General features: G+C 40.5%; 1 protein-coding gene across 1 annotated transcript in view; it reads left to right on the top strand.

Moving 5' to 3' along the window:
* Nucleotides 1-25,560, top strand: part of ICE1 (interactor of little elongation complex ELL subunit 1) — a 46,404-nt gene that overhangs the window by 4,933 nt on the left and 15,911 nt on the right. The window contains exons 5-13 of the mRNA XM_021709833.1: nt 1,869-1,951; nt 2,159-2,198; nt 2,281-2,337; nt 9,566-9,652; nt 12,570-12,982; nt 14,896-16,866; nt 17,035-19,860; nt 20,966-21,134; nt 24,513-24,673. Of these exons, the coding sequence (XP_021565508.1) occupies nt 1,869-1,951; nt 2,159-2,198; nt 2,281-2,337; nt 9,566-9,652; nt 12,570-12,982; nt 14,896-16,866; nt 17,035-19,860; nt 20,966-21,134; nt 24,513-24,673 (5,807 nt within the window). The remainder of the gene's footprint in view (nt 1-1,868; nt 1,952-2,158; nt 2,199-2,280; nt 2,338-9,565; nt 9,653-12,569; nt 12,983-14,895; nt 16,867-17,034; nt 19,861-20,965; nt 21,135-24,512; nt 24,674-25,560) is intronic.

Here is a 25,560-nt window from a genome sequence, read left to right as displayed (position 1 = left end):
AATAAGCGGTTACTAAAAGTGGTACTAGTTTTAATACCAAGAAACTGGTGCATTTAGCTAGTTATAACACACGCTTAGGATATTTCTATGAATTTGTGTACCCTGAGGCGTTTTGTCCCTGATCCTCTCCTGCACCTCACCCTCTATTTAGGGACTTCTAGCCTACACTGAGTAGGTAAAGTGCAGAAGGGTCTCATAAGATCTGAGTCCTCACATTTTAGCTAATAGCCCTCTCAGGAATCAGGAGGAATCAAACTCAAGATCTTTCCATTTGCGTTTGCTTTCTCCTCCCTTCGTTGTGTTGCTGGGACACAGACATAGTACTGGGTAGAGAAAAGGGGACTGCCAGGTCTGTCCTGTATATGGCCTTCCGTCATCCCTGCGGGGCTGCTGCTGCAGTCACCTGGTGTGGGTTTCTGACCCATCCTGCTGCTAGTGCTCTGCTTCAGACATGACTTATTTTCATTTAGAGTGGGAAGGAAGAACTTGAATTTAGTTGTATCGGGTCGTATAGTATAGGAGCTTCTAGAGAGTATTTCTAGTCATTGATTTACCTGGAATTAGCCAAGATTTTTAGACCTGAACTCTAGACATTTTGGTAACAATTTTTTCTCTGATTTGCTTGTTGCACGTACATTATCAGTGTGGCAGTACTAAGTACAACATTGTGGTGGTGTTCTTTATATTGGTTTTCTTGCTAGTATGTGAAGATAAGTGTCTCTTGTATTTAAAGAAATGTTTTTAAAAGACCTGATGTACTTTTGGAACAGATCTGTGTAAAGCAAAATGTAGCCTTTATTTTTTATGCAACACTTTTTTTTTTTTTTTTTTTTTTTTGAGTTGGAGTCTCACTCGGTCCCCCCAGACTGGAGTGCAGTGGCCGCTCCCGGCCACCGCAGCCTCGCTTGCTGGGCTCCGGCGATCCTTCCGCCTCAGCCTTCCGAGTAGCCGGAATTACAGGCATGCGCTACCACACCCGGCTGATTTTTTGATTTATTGTAGAGATGAGGTCTCGCTGCCCAGGCAGGTCTCGAACCTGCGGGCTCAGGCAATCTACTCATCTCAGCCTCCCAAAGGCGCGGGATTACAGGCTGAGCCACCGAGCCCGGCCGCAACACTTTTTTTTAAAGTAAATGATTTGAAATAAAGATGATTGGGTAAATATTCAAGCTTGTAAGAGGAATTAGGAGAGAATTGTTGCTAAGGTGTTTTATGGGATTTTACTTTACTTAGTAATTGCATATGAATATATTTGTGTGAAGTCAGCACTGGTCAGATTCTTAGTAGTGTTTCTGGACTATTTAGTGCTTTGGAACCAAAAACCAGAATGAATGATTTGCTGAAGGTTCACAAAAGAACTATAAAAATACATAAAAGGTAGATCTCTAATAAAAGTATTAGGGTTTTATGGTTAGTTGTTAAAGAGCTTTCTAGTGAAAAATAACCATATCTATAATGAGCATTTAGAAGATTGCCTGCCCCCTCCCCACCACCAAAAAAAGACAATGGTACTAATTGTATTCTGAGACAAAATCACAATTGTAAGCTAACACTGTAAGTTTGCTGATTACTGAAATGGGAAGAACAAGGGATACCACGGTATCTCCCTCTTATTCCTTCGATTCTTGCTTGACTAGAAGGGTTTGAGATTGCTGTGCTGGTTTGAAAAGGATTCTTAAGGCTTGTGCCAATTCTGTGGTTTTATAAATGACAGTTTAAAAAAGTGTTTCTGCATCCATCCCTAACTGATAAAATACTGAAATAGCAGTAACTTTGTATAACATTTGTTTCAAAGTTTCATTAACCATAGTAGTAAAGTTAATAAATTATTTTTCTCTGTCTTGTTTCATTGCACTTTTTATATAAAGAGGCTGCCGTCAAGCAAACTCAGGACTTTAAGCAACTGAGAAATGAAAAGAAAATACTTGAAAAGGAATTTAAGAAGACACAGGTACTAGATAAAAGCAATGCACACATATCTTAAACTTTTGGCTACAGGGCTCCCATAGAGTCTCTTGTTTGTCAGCTCAATGTAGAAACCAGGCTTGAGGCCACCTGGCCAACAGTCACACTTACCTGTTGGACCTCTTCTACATTTGGTCTACAATGGCTACACTCCTTATTCAGCATAAACACTGTTAGTGTTTTCTTTTCACAGGAAAGACTTGACGAATTTTCTAAACAGAAAAATGAGAAAGGTGAGTATTCAGTTAATGCTTACGTAAAAGTTCTGTTTAGACATGCAGTATTTTTTAAACTACTTTTTTCCCATATTTTTAGAGTTGAAACATATTGGAACACAAATTTCAAGTGATTCATATGGAAGCATCGATAAAAGTGAGTATATTGCAACTTTGGTTTTAATGTTGTATGTTACTTTTTAAATGATTTAGGAGGCTGCATGCTGCTTTTCATATAATTGTGAAAATGTGAGGGTTTAGTAGATGTTTCATGTTAGAAGTCATATTATTTTGGGTCTTCATTACATCCAAATATATAATCACTTTCTTGTCTTATAAGATAATACAGTGATTGAAAGAGTCAGAAGTCCCATTGTGTATTTTCAGAAGACAGAATAATTTAGGAAAGGCCCTAAGGTAAAAGGAAAGGTAAAGTGATGGTCATAGCCCAGGGTACTACAAATTTGGACATGTACCCTCCATTGTTGAGTGCATTGTCTTACATAGAGATGAGGAGGCATAGCACTAGAAAGTGAGAAATTGGAGTTTTCACTTTAACACTGCCATTTGCTGTCTGACCCTTGGCTACTTAACTTCCCTTTTTTGTGTTTTTTTGTTTTTCCTTTTAAAAATGGAGAGTATTGGGCCAGATGCAATGGTTCATGCCTGTAATTCCAACACTTTAGGAGGCTGTACCAGGAAGATCACTTAAGGCTAGGAGTTTGAAACCAACCTGGGCAACTTAGTGAGACTTTGTCTCTGCAAAGAAAAGAAATAGCTGGGTGTGGTGGCACTCTCCTGTAGCCTCACCTACTTGGGAGACTGAGGTGGAAGGATTCCTGGAGCCCAGGAGATAGAGGCTATGGTGAGCTGTGATTATGCCACTGCACTTCAGCTTGGATGTCAGAGTGAGACTCCAACTCAAAAAAATAAAGCAAACAGATAAATAAATGGAAAGTATGAATTTGCATTTCTTTTCTATCCCACAAGTTTTGGGGGGGGTGCATTTAAAATGTTTACAAAGTAAATAATGGTATTTTCATCTCACTTAATGTGTTGTTTTTCTTCCAAGTGGAAATGATTTAAAACACTTAAATTGTGTGCAAGTGTATAGTGTCTCTTGGGAAGTCATCTTTACGTTTTTTCCTTAATTTTTAAAATTTAATTCAGAGCACAAGTTCATGTTTTCCATGGCCTAAGACTTTTACACTTCTCATCTTCAGTTGCCTGCACACTGACTGGTCACTAACCTATCCCTGATGTGTCAGTTCCCTGTGCTTTGACTCTGTTCTTCACACTCTTGGGTATGAGATTTGAGACTTGAAGTGATAGGTGTTGCTGAGAGAAACAGAAAGCTTGACAGCATGCTGCTTTCCACCCAGCAGCCAGTTGTGGAATTGACTTGTCTTCTCATTTAGGATGCACAGATTTGTTTTAGGGTTCAGCTCTTCCTAGGCCTTACTCCTCAAAGCAGAGCACTTCCCCCCACTTTGTGTAGTTGCTCTCTAGCCCTACAATCTGTTTTATTTTTTTCAAGTTACTTGTCACTATTTCAAGTGAAATCGTTTTATTTTTATCTACCGTCATGATGAGGACAGCGGTGTTGTCTGTTTATATTTTACTTTTTTCCAGATAGATAAATGAAGTCTTTTGGAGTCTGCTGATAGGCGTAATGGTTTTAATATCTAGTTCTTAAGTGTATTGTTAACACTTTACCTTAATACTTGACTTATGGAAAAGATGTGCCAGTTAGGCACTAAAGAGTATCAGGCTGGCTTCACTTGACCGACAGGCTGCCTGATTGTCACTTTGCCTTTCCTTCATTTCACATTCCAATAAAAATGGCAAAAATAAAACAATCGCTGTCCTGAATAATTAAAAAGCTTATCATCAATAGAGGAAGTGAATTAGGAAGGTGTACAGCAGGTGATATCAGTTGGTGATGAAACCCACAATCACAGAGAAAATAGCAGCTCTCAAAAAGCAAGTTTTCATTGCAGAAGCCTGGAGTTTACCCACATCAGAGATGGCAGGGAGTGGGAGAAGGAGCAGGACATTAGCATTTGCCAGGTAATTGACTAAAGGGTGGAAAGTGTGCCAACGTTTTGGCTTCAAAAACTGTTTCTGGCCCTTGCCGCTAAAGTAGGGCCCCATTTTAGTTTTCTGAAGCTTTAGCTGTGACATGGGAGCTACTCAGAGTGGGTATAGGTATCAGAAAATTGGGTAGCTAAGGCTACTTAAAAAGATAGCCCCTCCTCTTCCTAGAATATGAGATGTTTACATGCTCCATGTAAACCCTCATGACTGTATCCACTCACCATGCTCCCCACGCCCATGCAGAGTCCTATAGGTGTACGAAATGAGAAAGCGTTGATTGCCAAAGGAATAAACTAAAAATGTAAGCTGAAGAAATATACTCTGGCTACCAGAGATGTTCTGCCTAATCTATCATCTAAGCTTGAGAAAAAGCAATGACAAGAAAGAAAGGCACCAGACGCAAGAAGACTGGAGAAATATCTTAGATGATGAATGAGAAGAAATACTGAAAGTGGAATTCGTGTTCTTAGAGAAAGTCTATAGGCTACTGCTGTGACATTGTTGAATTGGGCGTCTTGAAAATTGAAAATGCAGTTTCATCAATAGACCCTGTAGAAAGGTGGAAATATTGGATGGACAAATAAAAGGTCCATTCAGCTAATCAAAAGATTAAACTGTCGGCATCTCTGAGAGCGTGGTGCAAAGAGACGAACAAAATAATATTAGAAAAAGTGAAAGGATTGGAGGAGAGAGCCCGATGTCTCAGTGTTCATCTATTAGAACTTCTCAGAGGGAAGAACAGAACAACAAGGAAAAAAGTTATGAAGAAGTGCTGGAAGGAAACTTCCCTGAGCAGAAAACACACTCCTATTTTTAGGGCCCAGCAAGTGTTGAGCAGGACTTTGGTGTACAGTCTCCACCTCTGAGACGCTCAGAGGAAATATATCTAAAAGCAAAAGAAGCAGACAGATTGAAGATGAATGCAGAGGAAAGGAGAAAGATAACTCTGAGCAATGCTGACATGAAAGCAGTCATATAAGAAAAAAAGTAATTCAAACTAAAAGATGAATTTACAAGATTAAAAGGTTGGTTAAAGGTGCAGTTCACCAAGAAGATACTACTGTTAGGGAACTAAAAGCATAAAACTGTCAAGCAAAGATTTTGGAATTTCTGGGGAGAGTTTCCAGCCAAGCCTGTTTTAATCATGGGAGACTTCCATGTATTTTTCTTTTTTTTTACAAATAGAGAAAAAAGAGACAGGAGATGGAACTGGAATCACAATTCTGAGATTGATAATTTACATACAGTTCTTTATAAACCACATACCTGGAGTTCTTTAAAATAGTTTTCAAACATATGTAAAAGTTGACTAGTAAATAAACAACAAAAAAATGCAATTTGAGATATTAATAAAAATCCCCCTGAATAAAGAAAACCTACAAAATTTACCTAATAGTAAACTCATACAAACTCAAACCTCTCTTGGGTAACAGAAAATAAAAGTGAAATACTAAACTATTTTGGAAATAAACAGTAGGATATTTTTTATTAAGACCTTTGAGATATAGCTTATTTCTTTGATATTGAAAGGACTATTTTATGGCCTTAAGTGAATGTTTTAGAAAGCAAGAAATACAGAGACTGAAGTGTTTAACTGAAGAAGAGAATTCATGAAGATGCAAATAAGTTAATGAAATAGGAAAAAAAACTATTGATTTAGGACAATTAAAATTGATAGCTAGGTCTTTGCAATGCTAGTAAAACCAACAACTCTTTGGCAAGTGTTGTCAAGAAAAGAAGGGGGGAACCCAATACCAGGCCAGGCGTGTTTACTCACCCCTTTAATCAAAGCACTTAGCCGGACTCAGTGGCTCAGCCTGTAATCCCAGCACTTTGGGAGACTGAGGTGAGTGGATTGCCTGAGCCTGCAGGTTCGAGACCCGCCTGGGCAACTTGGCGAGACCTCATCTCTACAATAAATTAAAAAATTAGCCGGACATGGTAGTGCGTGCCTGTAGTACCAGCTACTTGGAAGGCTGAGGCGGAAAGTATCGCCGGAGCCCAGCAGGTCGAGGCTGCGGTGACCAGGAGCGGCCGCTGCACTCCAGTCTAGGTGACAGAGTGAAACTCCAACTCAAAAAAAAAAAAATTATACCACTTTGGGAGGCCTAGATGGAAGGCGTGCTTGAGTCTATGGATTCGAGACCAGGCTAGGCAACACAATGAGAGCTTGTCTTTAAAAAAAAAAAAAAATCAAAAATTAGCCCAGCATGGTAGTGTGTGCCTGTATTCACAGCTACTCATGAGGCTAAAGTAGAAGGATCGCCTGAGCCCAGGGATCGAGGCTGTAGTGAGCTGTGATCATGATAATGCCACTACACTCTAGCCTAGGAGATGAGAGTGAGACTCCAACTCAGAGGAAAAAACAAGAAAGAAAGAAGAAAACAATATCAGGACTGAGTAGAGAAATTTCTTAATTTATGAGTTCATATTCAGATTGAAAATGTAGATGAAATGAACCATTTTCTAGGAAAACGTGACAAACCTGTACAGAAAATAACCCAGAAGAAATTTTTAAAAATATTTTTAAGATCTAGCACCATAATAATTCCAGATGGTTTATGCATGAGTCCTGTGAAGACTTCTAGCGAAAAACTAGTATCTTTATTTGTTTCAGACCTTAGGAAATAAGGCATGTTTCCATTTTATTCTCTTAGGCAAGCATAACCCTGCACTAGAAGCAAATAAGAATAATGTGCGCCCATATCCTCAAGACTCAACTCTTGCCACTTGCTAATACGGTTGCAAAAATGCTAAAGAAGATCTTAAGAATCAAATCCATGAATAATTTAGTATACAGACAAATTATGCTTTATGGATTTATCTCAGGAATACTACAACTGGTTCAGAGAATGTTATGATCATCTCAATTCAGCATCCATTCCTGATTTAAAAAAAGAAATTTGGTGATGTAATGGAAAAAACAATTTTAACTTGAAAAAGCTGAAGCATTAAAATTGTAGGCAGTACTGTCAAAGAAGACAAGCATGCTTTTTGTTACTTCCGTTCTTTATATACTGGAGGCCCTAACCAGTGTAGCAAAATAAACACAGAAGAGTAGGAGCTCTAAATACTAATAAGAAAAAATCAAAATTGTCATTATTTTAAATGATCTGACTAATGTAGAAGATCCAGATGACTTTGCTAGAAACAGAACTAGAAGTAAAGGAGCTTGGTCAAGCAACGGCATATGCAGCGAACGTATACAATGTTCTGTTACTTACCCGTTAGAAAAGGACTGAAATAAGAACAACGCATGCTCAGCTGACACCCGAATCAGCAGCAAAAGACCTAAGATAAGTGTGGTATCTCTACGAGTAAAGCTATACAACATCCCCGAAGAGCATTAATGAAGACCTCTATACATGTCAGCATTATGCTCCTGAATGGAGAAGACTGAGAGCATAAACTTTCCCCAAATACATTTATAAATACTATATACAGTCTCACTCAAAATCTTGAGGTTTTCTGTGGAAAAGGGCAAACATGGTGAAAGTTTATCGAGAAGAATACATGTTTGGAGTAATAAAATTTTGAAAAAGAGAGAAACTGCAAGAATCATGTCCTAGCAGATATTAAAACCTGTTGTGATTAACCAAGTGTGGCAGTGGTAGAGAAACTGACAAAGCAATGAAGTACAAAAGAAACTTCTAAATAATATGTAAGTCCAGAAATACTCATAAATGCCTCAGAGTTTGATAAAGGAAGCATTTTAAGGGATTAGGGAAGGGTGTACAGTTCAATTTAAGGCTGTGTTATCACAACTAAGTATGAAACTACACTGAAGAATTTTTTTTCCTGCTTGTTGGGACTTGATAGGTTTTATTTCGTTTTTTTGGTTAGATTAAAAGTCATGAGTGCTCGATTAGAATAGGCATAGCTCTGGTTAATAGCCTCCATATGGAATGGAAAAGTAACTTTTTTTCTTTTTTTTTAAGGTTCCTTGTTTGCTGCTTTGGGTATACGTAATAAGCAGGGATCCTGGTCAGGTCACTTAAGCAAAGGGGATTACAGTATTTGGAAGCAGGCTTTTGGGTAGGTTAAATCACAATGTAGATAAGCTACTTGGTCACAGAATTTTGGAACTCAGAAATGGATGTGCCTCACAACAGTGAATATCAGAAGGTGGATTTGGCTCAGAAGAGGTGGAAATAAATGTCCAACCTTTCAAATTGACCTGTAACTGCCCTCTACATGCATCCTGGTCCTCTTTCTGTGGATTTCGCTTTTTGGAGTGATGCAGTTTTCCAACTTAAATAGGGCTAACCTGTTTCAAAATATGTGATTTCCTGGAGATGTTTTGGTTTAAAATATTGGTCTTTTTAGCCTCTATTGAAACTGGATTAAGGATTTCACTAACTTCAATAAATGCTTAAGGTTAATATAAAAGCTGAAGTCCAAGGAAACTGTACTAGAACCTTGAGGTGGTGACCTGAAACATAACTAATAATACTTAAGCTACTTCTAGTTGAATTTTAATTAGTATGGGTTGTCTTTTTACGCATATTCCACCACAGCTATTAAGTTTATATTTTCATGAATATTTTTTGCTTTGGAAAGTTTTTTTTTTGGAATTTGTATATTTAACAATGCTAAACAAGCTTTAAAACCACAGCATAATATTCTTAATGTGATATTAATTTAATTAGGACTGTCTTAGTTATAACTCCCCTTGGCCTTTCAGCTTGAATTAGTGATTCTTAATCATTTAGGAATTTATACTCCTTTGAAAATGTATAAAAATCCCAAAAGTTTTACTTTCCTTATAAAAACACGTGCCTCTTCTTTTTTTGCTTGTGTGTGTGATGATCGGTTCCTCTCCATATGTTTATACACACATACATTTTGCCTCCCACTCCATTTCACACAAGTCTGTTGGTGGATTTTCTATAATCCTTATACTCCCCAGATTAATCACAGCATGGTTAACTCTGGTGCTTTTTCTGAAACCTCATATAACTGAGGGTTGCTTCTCTGCTATTTCCTCTAAAATGCATAGATCCCAAATTCCTTATATTGTATTGATCATAACAGTGTTTCCTTCCCCTGTCTCAAAGCACTCCGGTGAAAATGTATGGGCCAGAGTCATTTGTTACATGCATACATTAAGAGGTGATAACCTTTTCATCAATAACTAACTGAATTATGCAGTGGTTGAGTTTGGGGAAGATACTTATGTTACCTAGCTTTCTAAGTTCCTAATAAGTCCTGATTTTACAGAGGCATGTTTTGGTCTTATAAAGGTTGAGCCCAGTGACATGACTTTAATGCTTTACTCTTTTTCACAGGAAAAGTAAAACTGCTTCTGAAGGAACTCTGGCTCTGTGTCAATACAACACATAGACTCCCTGGTGAGGGCAGCAGATGTGTCCCAGGTGAGAAAAGTTTACAGAAATTCATTTCATATGAAAAGGTAGAGATGTTTGCCATAGGCATTGCAGCCTTTGGTTTATTTTATTTTATTTTATTTATTTATTTATTTTTGAGATGGTGTCTCACTCTGTCACCCATACTGGAGTGCAGTGGCCGCTCCTGGCCACTGTAGCCTCGACCTGCTGGGCTCCAGCAATCCTTCCGCCTCAGCCTTCAAAGTAGCTGGAACTACAGGCACTTACTACCACACCTGGCTAATTTTTTTGATTTATTGTAGAGATGAGGTCTCGCCAAGTTACCCAGGTGGGTCTCGAACCTGCGGACTCAGGCAATCCACTCACCTCAGCCTCCCAAAGTTTGGGATTACAGGCTGAGCCACCGAACCCGGCTAGCCTTCAGTTTTTAATACATCCTGATTCTGACATTAAAGGAATGAAATAAGCTGGAATGAGTGGATGCTTTTAGTTCTACAAAACTCATTTCTCCTCAGTGTGACTTCTAATCTCACTAAGTGCATTTAGCTTTTATCAGAGAACATTGAGAGAAACTGGAAGGACAAGGAGCAGGGCATCAATGGCAGGTATATATGCAAGACTTGAGGGAGGTGGTTTTTTTTTATGAATCATTTTGTGAGTCTGGTGATTCCATCAGCAGTTTAGCTGAATTCACTTTTACATAATTTGACAGTTCCTTGGGTTGAACATCCTGATTTGCAGTCGGGTGTCCTGGAGGTGTTCTACTGTGTTCTCCATTACAGTTGACTTAGGATTTGGAAATCGTCATTAGTCATTCTAAGAGGAAGGGGAGAAGACAGCTGTCTCGTATAAAGTGAATCTGCTTCTTCCTTAACTTTGTTTTTTTACTAATTTCTTATGATTAGCTGCTGTGAATTTGTAGGACTTTGAGAATCTAAATCTGTAGAAACTTATGCACCTAATTTTCCTCTCAGGTTTCTGAAGATAAAGTTTCTTTGCAATAAATGCTAATGGGCAAGTTACTGATTCTTATTTGTTTTGGATTCAGTAGTTGTCCAGTGTAGGGGGCATATTTTATGGGGTTCTTTTAAGTAGATGTTTTCCTCAGTTTTCTTATGAATGACAGCATCAGTAGGAACCAGGTGGTGCCTGCAACTCTCAAATAAGTTGCTTTTGTTTAGAGCTTACGTGTCTGTCTTCAGGCAGAAGCAACCTGCGAATTCTTTTCATCTTCTTTGTCAGTCAGGTCTATTTTAAACACTTTATATTGTTAAGATGTTATTAAAAGGCTGCCCTTCATTTTATAATCTGATGCTTTTATTTAAAAACATACTTGAGAGAGATAAGTCTATTACGTTCATAGTTCAGAAAATTTCCTTGGACCCCTTGCACAGATTTCCTGAATTTTAACATTTTTTTATTATCAGTGATCAAACCCAGAACATTTGGCACAATCCTATTAACTGAATTGTGAATTTCGCCAGTTTCACTAAAGTCTTTCCATTTCAGGACCCTGTTGGGACCCCACGTTGCTCTAGTCGTTACCTTGCTTTCCTCTCCTTAAGTGTGGCAGTTCCTCTATTTTTCCTTGTCTCTCATGTTGCTGACACCTGGGGAGAGTGTTTCTTTTGTGGAAAGCCTATCATTTTGACTTGTCTGACGTTTTCGTATAGGATTGAGTTTGAGTGCTTCTGGCGAGAACACTATGTGAGGGTGTTTCCCTTGGGGTAGGTGATGTGGGTCCGTGCTATCACTGAGGATGGTAATCTCGATCACTTGTTTAAAGTGGTGTCTGCAGACTTCTCTATTGTAAGGTTGCTGGGTTTTTTTTTTCCTTGCCTAATTAACGTTAATTAGAAAGATTCTTTGACATTATACAAGTTTTCTATTTCTCTACAGTTTTCACCACTGATTTTAGCATCCATCAATTGATCTTGCTTACTACAGTTACTGCTTTGGTGTTTGCCAGAAAGAAGTTTTTTATTTATCTCATTCTTTCTGCAATTTTTTAATTGCAATTCTTCTGTAAGGAAGAGCCATTCCTTCTCCATCATTTATTTATTAACTTATTCATTTACACTAGTAAAGTCTCATAGATCTTATTTTATTCTGTACATTGTAATTCAGTGCTGTCATTATTTATTGCTTAAATTGCTCTGGCTTTAGTGGGCACGTCTTTAGGTTGGCTCTTGGGCCCTTTATACATACCCATCCTTTTCTGAGTTTTTACTTTCTGCTACTGCAAGATGTTTTAGTCTCTACTTAGATTTTCCCTCCCCAGCCTATAATCCACTGCTTCTCCAAGGAGTCTTGGATCCTCTGTAAAACTTTCAATTATAACAAGTGGTATGGACCCATGTACTTTTGCTAATAATTAGTACTGCTGAAGTTCACCAATATCAAGACACAAAAGGATTGACTTTTTATGGGAACTCTTCTGTTGAATTATCATGCTAAGCACTCATGTGATCTCCTTAGGTCTTTCAGGACACTGTGTAGACATTGACCATAGGCAGGCTTGATAGCAGTTGATTTCAGATCACTTTTTGGGCAAAGAAAATAGTGTCCCTATCAACAAAGTTCTGCCAGATTCTGGTTGCGTGGCAAGGTGTACCAAGAGAATGGGTGAGTTAGGAGGGCCCCTTTCACTGCATCCGTTGCCTTTCCCCTCTGCATCATGCTGCTGGTGTGCTGGTGGCTTGTCTCTTTCATTCATTCACCTCCCTGTCCATCTCACTTTTTTTACTGCAAGAAAAGTGGCATACTTAAGAAGCATACTCAGTTCTTCTAGGATCATGTTGAGAAAGTGATTGGTTGCCTTTAAAAAAAAATTTCCACTTAGACTTCATCAATATTGCAAGCATTTTGAACTGTTTCAGTAAGTTTTTTTTAAAAGTTTTCTTGATATTGGAAATATTTGATGTCTACCTTTCTTTCTCCACAGAAACACCTGTCAAAGAAATCACCGAATCCAGAGCTCCTGGGGAAGATGACATGCTACCTCCAGCGCAAGGCAGTCCTCTCGGGACTTCAGATGTACAGACATGCTTCACAAAACTGTCCATGGAGATACAGGGAGATTTTTCCTCATGTAAAAATGTGGAAAAAGAGAGGCCTGGCAGACTACATTATAGAACTGACCGTCTTTTTAATGAGGATGGGAATCCTGAGGTTTTAATGCCAGGTCACAGTGACAGCGACAGCACTGGCTTTTCTGACCATGATCATTTTTTAGATGATGATCTGCAAGCTGCAATTGACTTCTTCAAACGTCCGCCCCCTCTTCTGTCTCCAGTGCCCTCACCCCCTCTGGCGTCATCACCTCACCTGGGTTCCTTGCCTTCTTCACTTGAGCCTGTGAGTTTTGCACTCTGAGTTTGAATTACCAAGTGGGTACTTTGTCTATTCGGTCATTGACTATCAAAGGATATTATGGGTATTTCGGGGAATATTTTCATTTTAGCCAATTTTGTTAGGGGGCCTCATGAGAATTTTAAAAGGCAAGCCAGTACCCTTTGGATGAACACATACAGTATGAATGGCTGCACTTTGTGTCATGCGTTCCTATTAGTCTTTATCCACAACCAGATTACAAGTTTCTTGTAGGGAGACTGTGTCTTAATTGTTTGTTTTTATCCCGGTGCCTGGCACATAACAGACAGGTTCAAGTGAAGAAGGCAAGGAACCCAGGTGAGGTGATGACACCAGAGGGGGTGAGGGCACTGGAGACAGAAGAAGGACCAGAAGTTTAAAGAAATAGTTATGTGTTTGTGTGTGCATGGAGCTTTACAGTGATCTAGAAATCCATATATATAGCCTGCATGCCCGTTAACCTCATGCAGCTGCGTTCTCTGACTTTACCTTCGACGAATTCGTGTCTTTTCTTTTGTTTGCCAAATGGTTTATAGTAGTTTCTTAGGAAGGTAGTCTTGATGAAGTAGATGGGTATACTCTTTGCCTTAAGGGACAGATGAGTGTTTTGCTCCTTGGGGTCCCTTTTTTCCGTTAGGCCGGGTCCCGGGAATGTGGAGATGGTGGAAGATGCACTTGCCTCTGGGTCAGGTCTGTTGTGTGGAGGTGGACTGGCAAGGGAGCAGATGACTGCAATGCTGTGTGAGCCCAGCAGTGCTGGGAAGGACAGAGAAATGAAGCTCGGTCCTGAATGGAAGCCAGGGCAGGGTGGGGGTGCAAAGTGCTTCTGAAGATAGGGGCCCACACTGAGTTTCAGGCGTGAATGAGGGACTGTTCACAGCGGTGTAGATCCTAGGGTGTGCTGTGTGGGGCCACACTCCTGCAGCAGAAGCCAGATAACTCTGATGTCACCAGTAACACGGTGTAGGAGGAGAAGAAGATACGGAGTCCCAGGTGGAATCCTGGGGACTGTCCCCACGTAAGTGAGAAGTCAAAGAAGAGGAGTGAGTAAAGGAGATTGAAAACTGTGTCAGGAGAGTAGAGGAAAGCAGGACATAATGATGTTTTGGAGTTGAGGAGAGGAAAGAATTCTCTCCGTGGGAGCGCGTGTAAGTTGTCAGTTTTTAATCTTCATCAGCCTGCCCCGTACTCATGCAGAGGCAAGATGCTTCTGCTGTTAGCGCTGTCCCAGTGGCCCCATCCTAGAGGCAGCTGACTCAGTAGGCAGGGCCTCGTTGGGGATCAGAGAGGGTTTCTAGGGCAGAGATGGTTGAAGAACAGGGACTGGGAGGGAGAGCTGTGTAAAGTGGCACAGATGTGGATGAAGACAACAGCCAGGAGATAGCACTGATGTGAGGATGTGAGGGGAGACGTGGCAGAAGACATCCACAAGACACCCTTGTAACGATGGCACGCGTCTGATGAGTGGGAGGCAGGGAAAGTAGAGGGCTGTGTAGCCAGAGGCCGAATATCTTTGTTACTTGAAGATAGGGAAGTAAGAGTGTGGAAGTTAAGAGACAAATATAACCTCAGCCCTGTGTGAAGTGGGGCGTGGCTTGCGAACTGTGTCTGTTACTGGGGGTCAGAAGGGCAACCTCTGGGAAGGCCTGAGCAGCTTTGAGGAGGGGATGAAGCAGTGTTGCAGCAGAAATGGAGCTCCCTGGCCACCAACAGAGAGTCTAGAGTCTGGATAGAGTCTTCAGAAAGCTTGTACTTTTTTTTAAAGCACGTTTAATTTGTAGTCATGTTTAGTCTGTTGACCTAGTGTTTGACTAGTATATATTTTAATGCATTTAATTGATAGTCCTGTTTAGTCTGTCAGGTTAGTGTTTGACTAGTATAATTTGTGTTTTTTTCAGGAAAACTACTTTGGAGAGTGCATAGATTCCAGTGATAATGACTCAGCCCAGCCTAGAAATTCTGCTGAGTCCGTTTCAGAAGATGATATGACTGCATCCCAGAATTATTTTGGCTCATTAGGAAAAAGCAAAGGAAGTGACGCACGAGAGGAAAGGCCCAAATCACACGAAGCTCGCCAGACTCTGAATACACTGGGGGGAAACACAGTGACAACCGTTGGATTTGGGACTTTCACAGCCACTCTGAGAGAGCCTTCAGCCACATATTCTTTAGCTGGTGAAAAACACTGGACAGTGTCCTCTCAATTCATGAGTGACAGAAAGAGAGACATTTTACATGCTGCAAAAAGACAAACCGAGGTTAGGGAGATGGATAAGTCAGTGCAAACTGAGGAAATACTTCATCAATGCTCACCAAGTCTGTGCATTGGGAAATCGTCTGGCCGCCCCACACAGGAGAAGGGAGCTGCCACTGGAAAGGCAGAGTTGGTATGTACTCCACTTGGCAAGAGGCCGTTAAGTGAAGTCATCAAATCTGGAGAAAAAAGCCTATTGCCCAAAATGATAGGATCACCCAAATCAGAGTTGACTACGTGGACACTAACTAATGAAATCACTTCTGAATCAGATTGTATAACAGTTTCTGATCATTTTCAGAGACTCTCTAAAGAAATGGAAAAGGAAAAAGAAGATTTGCAAGGGTTCATTTTAGGAGAGTCACCTGAATCGGAAGATGATGCAGGGGATGCAATGGATGTGGAAACCAGTTTTTCATCCTCTTCTACTTTGGTCACGTTGTCTGTTTGCAGTACTCCTCAGTCTTCTGGGATAGAATATGGTGATGACAGAAATATTCCAACAAAAGTATTCTCTACTGAGCTGCATCATTCAGAACAAAAATTACAAACAAAAACTTTAGGCACGTTACACCTGCAGTCTGAACCACCAGAGTGTCCAATGGGAGGACGCAACCTGGAGAATAGTTCACGTGCTCTGAGCCCCGAATTGGGCGCATCTAATTTTAATGACCAGAGGAGCAGTGAGATAGCACATTCAAAAGTTGTAAAAAGCATGACCAAAATCCATTCACTTTCTCAGTCAGTATTTATGAAAGCTACAAAAGATAGACAATGTGAAAGCCAAGATTCAAGAGCTAAGCTGCCACTATGTAAGCCAGGATTCACATCAGTGGCAGGTTCTCAGGCTGGCTTGAGCAAGAGCTTGGATTTTGTTAAAAGCACTTCTTGGCATCATAGTGATTTATTACACAGAAGTGAAGAACGTCCGAGATCTAAATCAGAACATGAGCAAAAGACTAATAACCAGTTACAAAAGCCAACACCATCCCTCCAGAATAGAGGATCAACACCCAAACTCGGTTCTCCCAGAGAAGATAACAATCCTGTAGAATTTAAGACTGCTTCATTATTGCCTAATCAAGTATCAGTTATCACAAAGCAGGCAAGACCTGAAAAGATTAAGAGTGCTTCATTGGAGCACTTGAGACCACATGGGAATGAGCCTGCCTTAGTAACAGAAAACAGCAATAATGGAACTGATCAGGTGTCCTCTGTCACACAATATGGAGTCAAAGAGGATACAACACAAGATACCAAGGAGGTGGCTGCTGTGAAAAGCCCTTCACCAGGAATTTCCTCCTCCAGGAGAAAATTAGATCTCTGTTCCCCAGGTGGTTCTTCCCTAGTAGAATATTCCGACTGTTCCACAAATGACAGGTTGTCTTTCTCTTCTGAAAACATCCTCCTCCAAAACCAAGACATGGCAGGGGAAGCGGCAGTGCAGAGTGAGGTGCAGAAGCAAAGGCAGCTTCTGCATGCTGTGGACACAGACTCGAGTGGGGTGGGTGGCAGTGAGCAGCTCCCAGCCACGCAAGTGACAACGCCTGGCAGTGTGCCTGTTGAGGAGACCCCCTGTGGAGACCCAGGGGCATCCAGTGGCAAAACTCTGGCTGTTGCAGGTGACTCTCCTCGAGGCGAGACTCTGGCTGTCACAAGCGACTCTCCTCGTGAGGCTCTGGCTGTTGCAAGCGACTCTCCTCATGGCGAGACTCTGGCCGTCACAAGCGACTCTCCTCATGGTGAGGCTCTGGCCGTCACAAGCGACTCTCCTCATGGCGAGTCTCTGGCTTTCGCAAGTGACTCTCCTAGCACACCGCAAGATGCTGATGAGCTTCAGAAATTGACGTCTAAAACTGGTGGTACTTTTCCGGAATGGTTTACCACCACAGGCACTGCTTTTTCTTCAGCGTTTTGCAGAAAAGATGGAGAGACACAGGATGTCTCCCAAAGTAGCCTTCCTGGTACTTTGCATTGCTACACAGGTATTCGGGAGGGAGGAGATGAGGACACTGAGGTAGAGAGTGAGGCATTTAGCTGCAGTGAGGGTGAGCATGAGCCTGAAGCCGTGGTGGGCTGTGAACAGCATAGTGGCACTGCTGCCGACTCGCAGAAGGACTCAGGAGATGCAGATGCCGGAGCGGCTGAGACGAAGCCTTCCTTAGAGCTAGCTTATTTGACCTCAGCTCTGCAAGATTTTAATATAAGTACTTTTTCTGAGCTAGACAGGCTGTCTACATCAGAGGTGGTTATGTTTCTTGAGAGTTGTCAGTTAGGGGATTACAGTTCAGGGGACTCTGTTTCAGAATGTTCTAGTAAAGGAACCCTAAATAAAGAAATGAACAAAGAATTAAAGCAGAGTGAAATATCAGGAGATAAATACAGGAAGCAGCCCTGTGAAGAGGAAACACTTGGAATCTCCGAAGAGTGGATTGAATCAGAAGAAGAAAATTGTTCTTTAAAAAACGCAAGTCAGCTTACTCAGTCTTCTTTGGAAACACTGTCTGAGGTTCTCAGCAAGATTGGGCAAGAACTGCAGACAAGTCATGAAGATTGCAGTGGTAAAGATACTGGCAACTTACTGCTCTTAGATATACAAAACAACATGGCAACTGAAAATGTAGAAGAAAAAGTTTCATCTCAGGAAGCGACTGGCTCCCCATCACACTCTTCAGAACCAGCCCCACTGCCCACTGACTTGGACACGAGCTGCAGCTCTGCCATTAGTGGTAGGCCTAGTGAAGACATTCTGAGCAGGCCAGAGGAGAATTCAGATGCAAACAGGCAGACAAGTGGGGAAGAGGGCCTGGAAAAACCAGTGGAACTGGCAGTCCTATGCTCTGACTCCATAGCAGAACCAAGGACAGAGCAAAGTTTGTGCTCCGAGGCTGAAACGACATTTCAGTGTCAGATCTCGACAGTGACCTCAGAAGTTATAAATGTACTTATAAATAAGGGTCAGAATCTGGTCATTGAAAAGGGGGACAACTGGACAATCATCAGTGGCATAGCCGTCTTGCCACATGTGGACCAGGTTACACTGTTTGACACTTCTGGAGACATGCCTGTTTCTCAGGACCAAGGAGAGCTGGAAGCTGTTTGCATCCCAGTGACTTTTGCTGAGAAGTCCCCAGGGACCAGTCACACTGGCCCTCCATTTCAGGAACCTGCATGTGGCAGTAACCTTTCATGTCCCCAAGAGGATGTTTCAAGCAGTGGTCAGAGCACCAACTTTGATAAAAGTCGTTTGCGGAATAGACCTGTTAAGCCTAGTGTACGGATTAGTTCTAAAATATATGATCAAGACTTTGAGGCTCAGACTGTTGCATCTGATCACACATATTATAACTCGAAACTAGAGACATCTGGCAAAAATAAGAGTCGATCAAAGATTTCTAACAAAGATCAAGCAAGCAAATCAGTAAAGACTTCATTATCAAGCAAGGCTGAAACTCATCAGAGTGAAATTTCTCAGTCATTTTCAGGGGAAAAAGGTAGTGTAAAAGCTCAAAGAAGTCAGACTCAAACCATTTTGGCAAATGCTGATACATCTACTCCTACAGATTGTTCTCCTGACACTCTGAGTAAAATACGGCAGGAAGTAGGGCCTCCTTTGCCTCCCCTGCTTGCTCCTCTGATAGCTACGCCTCCAAGGACTTCACAGCCACTTTCTCCGCTTGTATCGAGTTCTAGTCCTTCCTCACCAACCTCTCCCGGCCAGATTTCTCCCTTGAGCGAAATCCCGGTGCCTCCTGCCCTATCCCCGTGGCCCGAAGATCCCAGATGCGCCTCTCCGCCGGGATCTTCCCCATCTCCGTCTGTGGTGTCAGCCGGCGACAGGATAGTGTCATCTCCGCTGCAGTTCTGTGCGGCCACACCAAAGCACGCACTCCCGGTGCCTGGCAGACTCCCACCGTGTGCATCCGGCCATGCTGCTGCCGGAGGGCCACAGGAGAATTCCGTTAAAATCCTTGACACCATGTACCCAGAGTTATCTGCCCGGGCCCGGACCCTCAACATCCTCAAAGGGAACATTCAGCTCACTCGAGGCCCGTCTGCTGACTGCAAGAATTTACCAGGTCCCGTCAGTGCTATGAAAGGGTTCAAAGCTCTCACATCAGCCTCTACCGCTTTTGTCAAAGCAGGGAGCAGCACCGGTGGTGACTCTAACCAAGAGAAATCAAGAGATCTGGGGACTCATCAGGATTCAGGTGGGAAAAGAACGTTGTTAGCATCGACACTGCGGAGTGCTAAGAGATTACGCCTGGATGGTGGGTCCCCGGAACCAGGAGCCCGGGGGGCCACTGCAGAACGACCCCCTGGGAGCCTCAGAAGGACCCTCTCTCCAGCCGAAGTTGTAACAACAGATGAGGAAAGAACTTGTTCTAGTCCAGCCACCAAGGCAGCTTCACACTTGCCTTTAAACCCCCAAGAAACCGTGGAGTCACACGATAAAGCCATAGCTAATGCACTGAAGAAAATTGCAGAGTTTTCTTTCGATTTGTTGCCTGTCATCCGTAGTCATGTATATGTGGGAAACATCTCCAAAAAGCCCGTCATGAGAGATCAAGAAAAAGAAGTTGTCTATGAATTTAGCACAACCAAAAAGGTATGTGGCTGCTTTTCTCTAAGTGCATTAGGAATTGCCTGTCCTCAAAGATAGATGCTGTCTGCTGTCAGCACAATATGTTGAGGACCCTGAACCAAAGTTTTATTTCAAAGATGAGAAAGGTTATGACAAATACTTCATTTCTAGCCAGCATTTTGTACGTTTGAAATATGGTAAGACACTGAAGGACTGATCATTTATCAAATGGCTTAAAATTTTAAAGAAAAGTATCTGTCAGGAATAAAATTGCATATTTCCACTGGATCTTGGCATATTTTAAATGATTTCCTTCAAAGCTTTAAATTATCATGAAATGGATCCTTTCTTTTAATAGCAGTATACATGTTTGAGTGATTTGAGAGGCATACAGAAAGACTTTCTAGTAAGGAATGTCACAAATCAAACAGGAGCGAATGCTTAGTTTGAAGATGGGAGGAAAGGGGATTGTGTAGATATACAAAGTTTATTAGGATTTTTATAGTTCTGTATTTTCTACATATCTATATCAGTACTCTGTATGGATGATTTCCAGTTTTCGATGGATCATACTTCAGTTGTTATCTTCATATTCACTGTGACATAAATAGTTACTTTTTTATTAGATTGCTTACTGCAGAAAGCATAAAGAGTTCTATAAGTAACTTTGAAAGGAAATAAATGCATCCAATTATAAGCTAATCTGCCTCTTTCTGAGCAAAATCCTTTATCTAATATTTTAAAATCTAAACAGTCTATAGAGAAAATTAAAGTCTAGAACACAAGGATGAGAATAGGATTATACTGGGTTAATACACACAGATGTGGAATTATTTTAGCAGAAACTAAGATACCATGATTTATTTGAGTGGTGACAGTTGAGTGGTGACAGTTGGTGACTGTGCCCTGCCCCAGTACTTTTCTATAGCAAATCATCAGTATTTTTAAGTCATAAGATGATATACAAGCAGCCAAGTGATCTTCTGATACAGTGCAGCCTTTACACTGATGTAATTTATTTTTCTAATAGATACTCAGTTTTGTGACATTTAGCTATTCTTTGGTAGGCTCAAATAAATACAAATGTACATTGCCTTTTTATATTTATTTTTTATTTTTTCCAATCCAGCATTTAGCAGAGTGCTTGCTTCACTCTATTCTCTCAGAACTGAAAATTCAGAAATTGTCCACAGACCACAATTACATTCACGCCCTCTGCAGAGTATATGTGGGTATTTGTCGGCAACTGGGAGACTTAGAAAGAGCTCGCTTGTTTTGCTACAGCCTACTTAAGGAAGGTATGTTTAAACTGTGACTTTTTTCTGTTGAAAATATATGAATGCCTTTGTACCATATTGTATTATACTTGGATCTGTATTTTCCAGCTGTGTGATTATCGTATGTCTTTCAAAATAATGTTATGTTTTGGGTATTGAATAGTATCACATACAGTGTACAGAATACAGCATACCTTGCTGTACCTGGTTTTCAGGAGGACTTATGTCAGCACATACATTTATGTTTGTAAATATAAGATCTCTCTTGACTGCACATCTGTTTAATGCCCTGTGCAGCTGCTTTAGAATTAGAAATAATTGCCATAAAATATGGGAATACTTTGAAAGTAAGTGGCAAGCTAAATTGCCATAGCCCTGTTTGGAAAGAGCAGCAGCTCTGGGATGGGTTCATGGGCTGATGAAGAGTGAAGCAGAGACAGCCAGAAAGGAGGTGGAGACGTGAGGCTCGTCCTGTGATGATCTTGTGACTCTCTTTCTTCAGTCCCTGAGAGTGATTCTGATTCTTTTTTTTTTTGACTTGCAGTCTCACTCCATCACCCAGACTGGAGTGCAGTGCATACTTACGGCCACCCCAGCATCAGACTGCTAGGCTCTGGTGATCCGTCTGCCTCAGCCTTCCAAATAGCCAGAACTACAAGCATGTGCTCACACCCGGCTAATTTTTTTATTTATAGTCGAGATGAGGTCTCACCAAGTGGCCCAGGCTGTTCTCAAACCCGTGGGCATAGGCAATCCCCTCACCTTGGCCTCCCAAAGTGCCAGGATTATAGGCTTGAGCCACTATGCCCTGCCCCAGTTCTTTTCTATAGCAAGTCATTAGTATTTTCAAGTTATAAGATGATATACAGATGCAGCTTAACATTATGTCAGAAAGTCTGGTCTCGATCTTAAAGATGTGTGATCTTTTGCTATCATCTTCATGGGACTGACACATCAGGATATTGAGTACATCTATTGCATTTAGTGCATGTTTCAGTTGCCCCCTTTGTTTCTTTGTTTACTCTTTCAGTCACTCATTTATTCAGCACATTGTTCTGGAGTCATGCTACGTGTTAGGAGTTCTGTGGTGATCAAAATCAGATGCAGGGACAACTGTCCATTGAGGCTGATAGGCCATGGTCACATCATCCAAAATGGCTCAGCCAAGACTATAGTGGACTTTTTGTTCTTCCTCAACCACAAGCCCGTTCTCAGCTCAGGCTTTTGTGCTTACAGATTTTTTGTTCTGTTTCCTTCAACTTCATTATAGTTCATTCATCACTTCACATACTTCTCTGGTCATTCTCTATTCCTTATCTGCTTCTGCTTGCCTTCTTGGCACTTAGCACTCTTTATCTTATAGAGTAACTTTTTGCTGACTATCTCCCTCCTCTACTAGATTATATACTCTAGTGTTAGAATTTTTTTTTTTTTTTTTTAGTTGGGGGCTTATTCTGTCACCCAGGCTAGAGTGCAGTAGCATGGTCACAGCTCACTATAGCCTCAAACTTCTGGGTTCAGTGATTCTTCTGCCTCAGCCTCGCGAGTAGCTGGGACTACAGACATATGCCACTGTGCCTAGCTAATTTTTTTTAATTTTTGAAGAGATGAGGTCTCACTCTGTTGCCCAGGCTGGTCTTGAACTGCTAGGCTGAAGCAGTTCTCCTGCTTTGGCCTCCCAAAGTGCTGGGATTACAGGTATGAGCCACCGTGCCAAGCTGAGGATTTGTAAGGACAGAATTTGTTTGTCATGTTTCAACTTTGTTCCCACCCCAAAAAAATACATTTGGGAGGCAACCATTGACTATAAGTTAAATATTACAATAGTCTGAAGGTTCATTTTCCTTGTTATTGTTACTTTTGATCTTGAGATGTGAAGGTGAATAAAAAGCACACCAATGAAGAGTGAGGAAGAACATTCTAAGCAGGGGGAACAACGTGCAGAAGTCCTGTGGCAGCAAGAAGCATCACCAAATAAACATAGGCTTTAAAAATTAATAGATCAAAATGGTGCAGAGAGTTTATGCTTTGAACTACTCATTCTTAGACACGTGGCCATGGTAGATAAAGTAGAACAGAGAAAACTAATTTTAAAAAGTGATTTCACTTCAAACAAGACAAAAATCTTTATGGTGACTAATATAACCACATTAGAAAGCTTTTTGACAGTTTCTTATAAAGTTAAAACATCTGTTTATCATATGTCCTAGAAATTTCACTCTTGGGTACTTATGCAAGAGAAATAGAGACATAACCTTCTATAGACTAGCACACAGATATGATAGCATCTTGATTCATAGTTGCCCATAATGGAAACAAACGTCCATCAGCAGTTGCATGAAAAACAGATTATGATATATCAGGCAGCTGAGTACCACTCAGCCACACAAATAAACAGACTGCTGACGTATGCAACAGTGTGGATGAGTCTCAAAAGCAATATGCTGAGCAGGGAGACCAGACAGATAAGAGTGCACACTACGGGGATCCATTCGTCAATATTTAAGGAAAGGCAAACTAACTTATAGTGACAGCTGATCACAGAGGTTCTCCATGTCTGGTGATTGAGGCAATTTATTGCAAAATGCCAGAGAGAGAGAGAGAACTTTTGGAATGATGAGTATTGATTATGGTGGTTCTGGTTATATGGATTTATTCATTTGTCAAATTTCAGTGAACTGTATACTTAAAAAGAGTGTGTTTTATTGCGTGTAAGCTATACTTCAATTAAGTTAACTTTAAAAAAGACAAGCCAGAGTATAGGAGAAATATGTACAACAAAAGGATTGTCATCTAGAGTTTATAAAAAGTATTTCTTCAAATCAAAAGCTTTATGTGTTCTATGAGTAGATGAACCTGTGTTAATGCATAAAAGCTGCCAGTAATGAGACACCAAATGGTGAATGCTGCGACTGAGGATGTTTAGTAAAAAGATTTTTGCCTTTTGTTTATGTTTTGGAGTTTTTCTTTCTTCATCATCTTCTTTTTTAAAAATATGAATAGAGACGAGATCTCACTATGTTGCCCATGCTGGTCTCGAACTCCTGGGCTCAAACACTCCTCCCGTCTCGGTCTCCCAAAGTACTGTGCTCACGAGCATGAGCCACTGTACCTGGCCAAGTTTTTCTTTTTTCACACAATGCTGTTTGTGCTTGTAGTATGTTTAAAAGTTGACTAAAGAAACATTGTCAAAAAGAAAAAGAAGGAAAAACCAAAAAAACCTGGAGCCAATTTTGAAAGGACCAAGACCAGAGTCTCATCTGGGATCCTCATGTGCAACTTCTCCAGCTGCAGGATGTCTTGCGAGACACCAGTGAGATTAATACAATTCATTCTCGGTTTGTGATTTATTCACTTGACCAGATGTCAAGGCTTATTGTCCTCTTTTCTTCCTCATAGATTTTCCAGAGTCTGAGAAATTGACATTGTTTATTGCAAACATGTGGCATGATGTATTTCTTTCTCAATCAGTAATTAATAAAGCAATGCAGTTAGTTGCCCGGCAGCGTGCTAAAGGAGAGGTTCTGAACTGTTTGAGGGCTTTTCTTAACTGGGAAAAGGTAAGCTTTGTTTTTATTTCTTATGTTGCCATAAGAAATCTTACATAAGTGTTCTTGTTTTGTTATGTGTTTAGTTTTCTCTAAGCTCATAGGCATTTTAGAGATATTATTCTTCTTATTAGATGTTTTAAATATCAGTTTAGCCTAAGTGTATGCTTTTTTGTTCATTAAGTATGCCTGAGACATTCTAGGAAGAATCATAGACCTATGAATTGTGTTAATTTAGCAGAGTTTGTTTTATACACTAATTTATGACTGATGAAATTCATACATATGTATAAAGGTCTTCCAGGAGCTATAAAATTGCTTGATTCTACACTAGGTACTTAGAGAAGTGAAAAAAGGTGTCTCAGTTCTTTTCTATCAGAATTTTTCTAAATCTAAAATTTTGTATTTTTCTTTGCAATTGATAGAATTTGGTTTTGTTCTAAGTACAGTACTTTATTCCCATGTTACCTTTCATGACTTTCTTTGGTATGTTAAAGTAGTATCTAGATTGGTGTTCTTTCATTTCTTTCATTCATTCATTCATTCATTGTATCTAATGAGGATTCAGTTGACAGTAGAAAACTTTAAGAAGAGGGCCTGAAGTCAGTGAAGGTTGTTTGTTTGTTTTTTTAAATTTTGTTATTTTCTTTTTTAATAAGCATGCATTACTTTTCTTTGTACAAATAGTTCTCCTGGCTCATGTGTGGAGCAGAATTGTATGTTATTTTGCTTCTTCTTTTCTAGTTCTTATTGATGCTAATGTTTATTAGGCTTTTATGTTTGATAGAAAGTCAGGATCTTTTGGCAGTCAAATGTTAGGTAAATATTGAAAGCAAGCCCGTAATTATTTCTTCAGTCTATCTAGACACACCATAGTATATTCATGAGGGATTGTCACA

The sequence above is a fragment of the Carlito syrichta genome, unplaced genomic scaffold, assembly GCF_000164805.1.
Source record: "Carlito syrichta isolate Samal-C Ts95f unplaced genomic scaffold, Tarsius_syrichta-2.0.1 Scaffold287411, whole genome shotgun sequence".
In the NCBI taxonomy this organism is placed as follows: Eukaryota; Metazoa; Chordata; class Mammalia; order Primates; family Tarsiidae; genus Carlito; species Carlito syrichta.
This window is presented reverse-complemented; position numbering and strand designations above follow the sequence as displayed.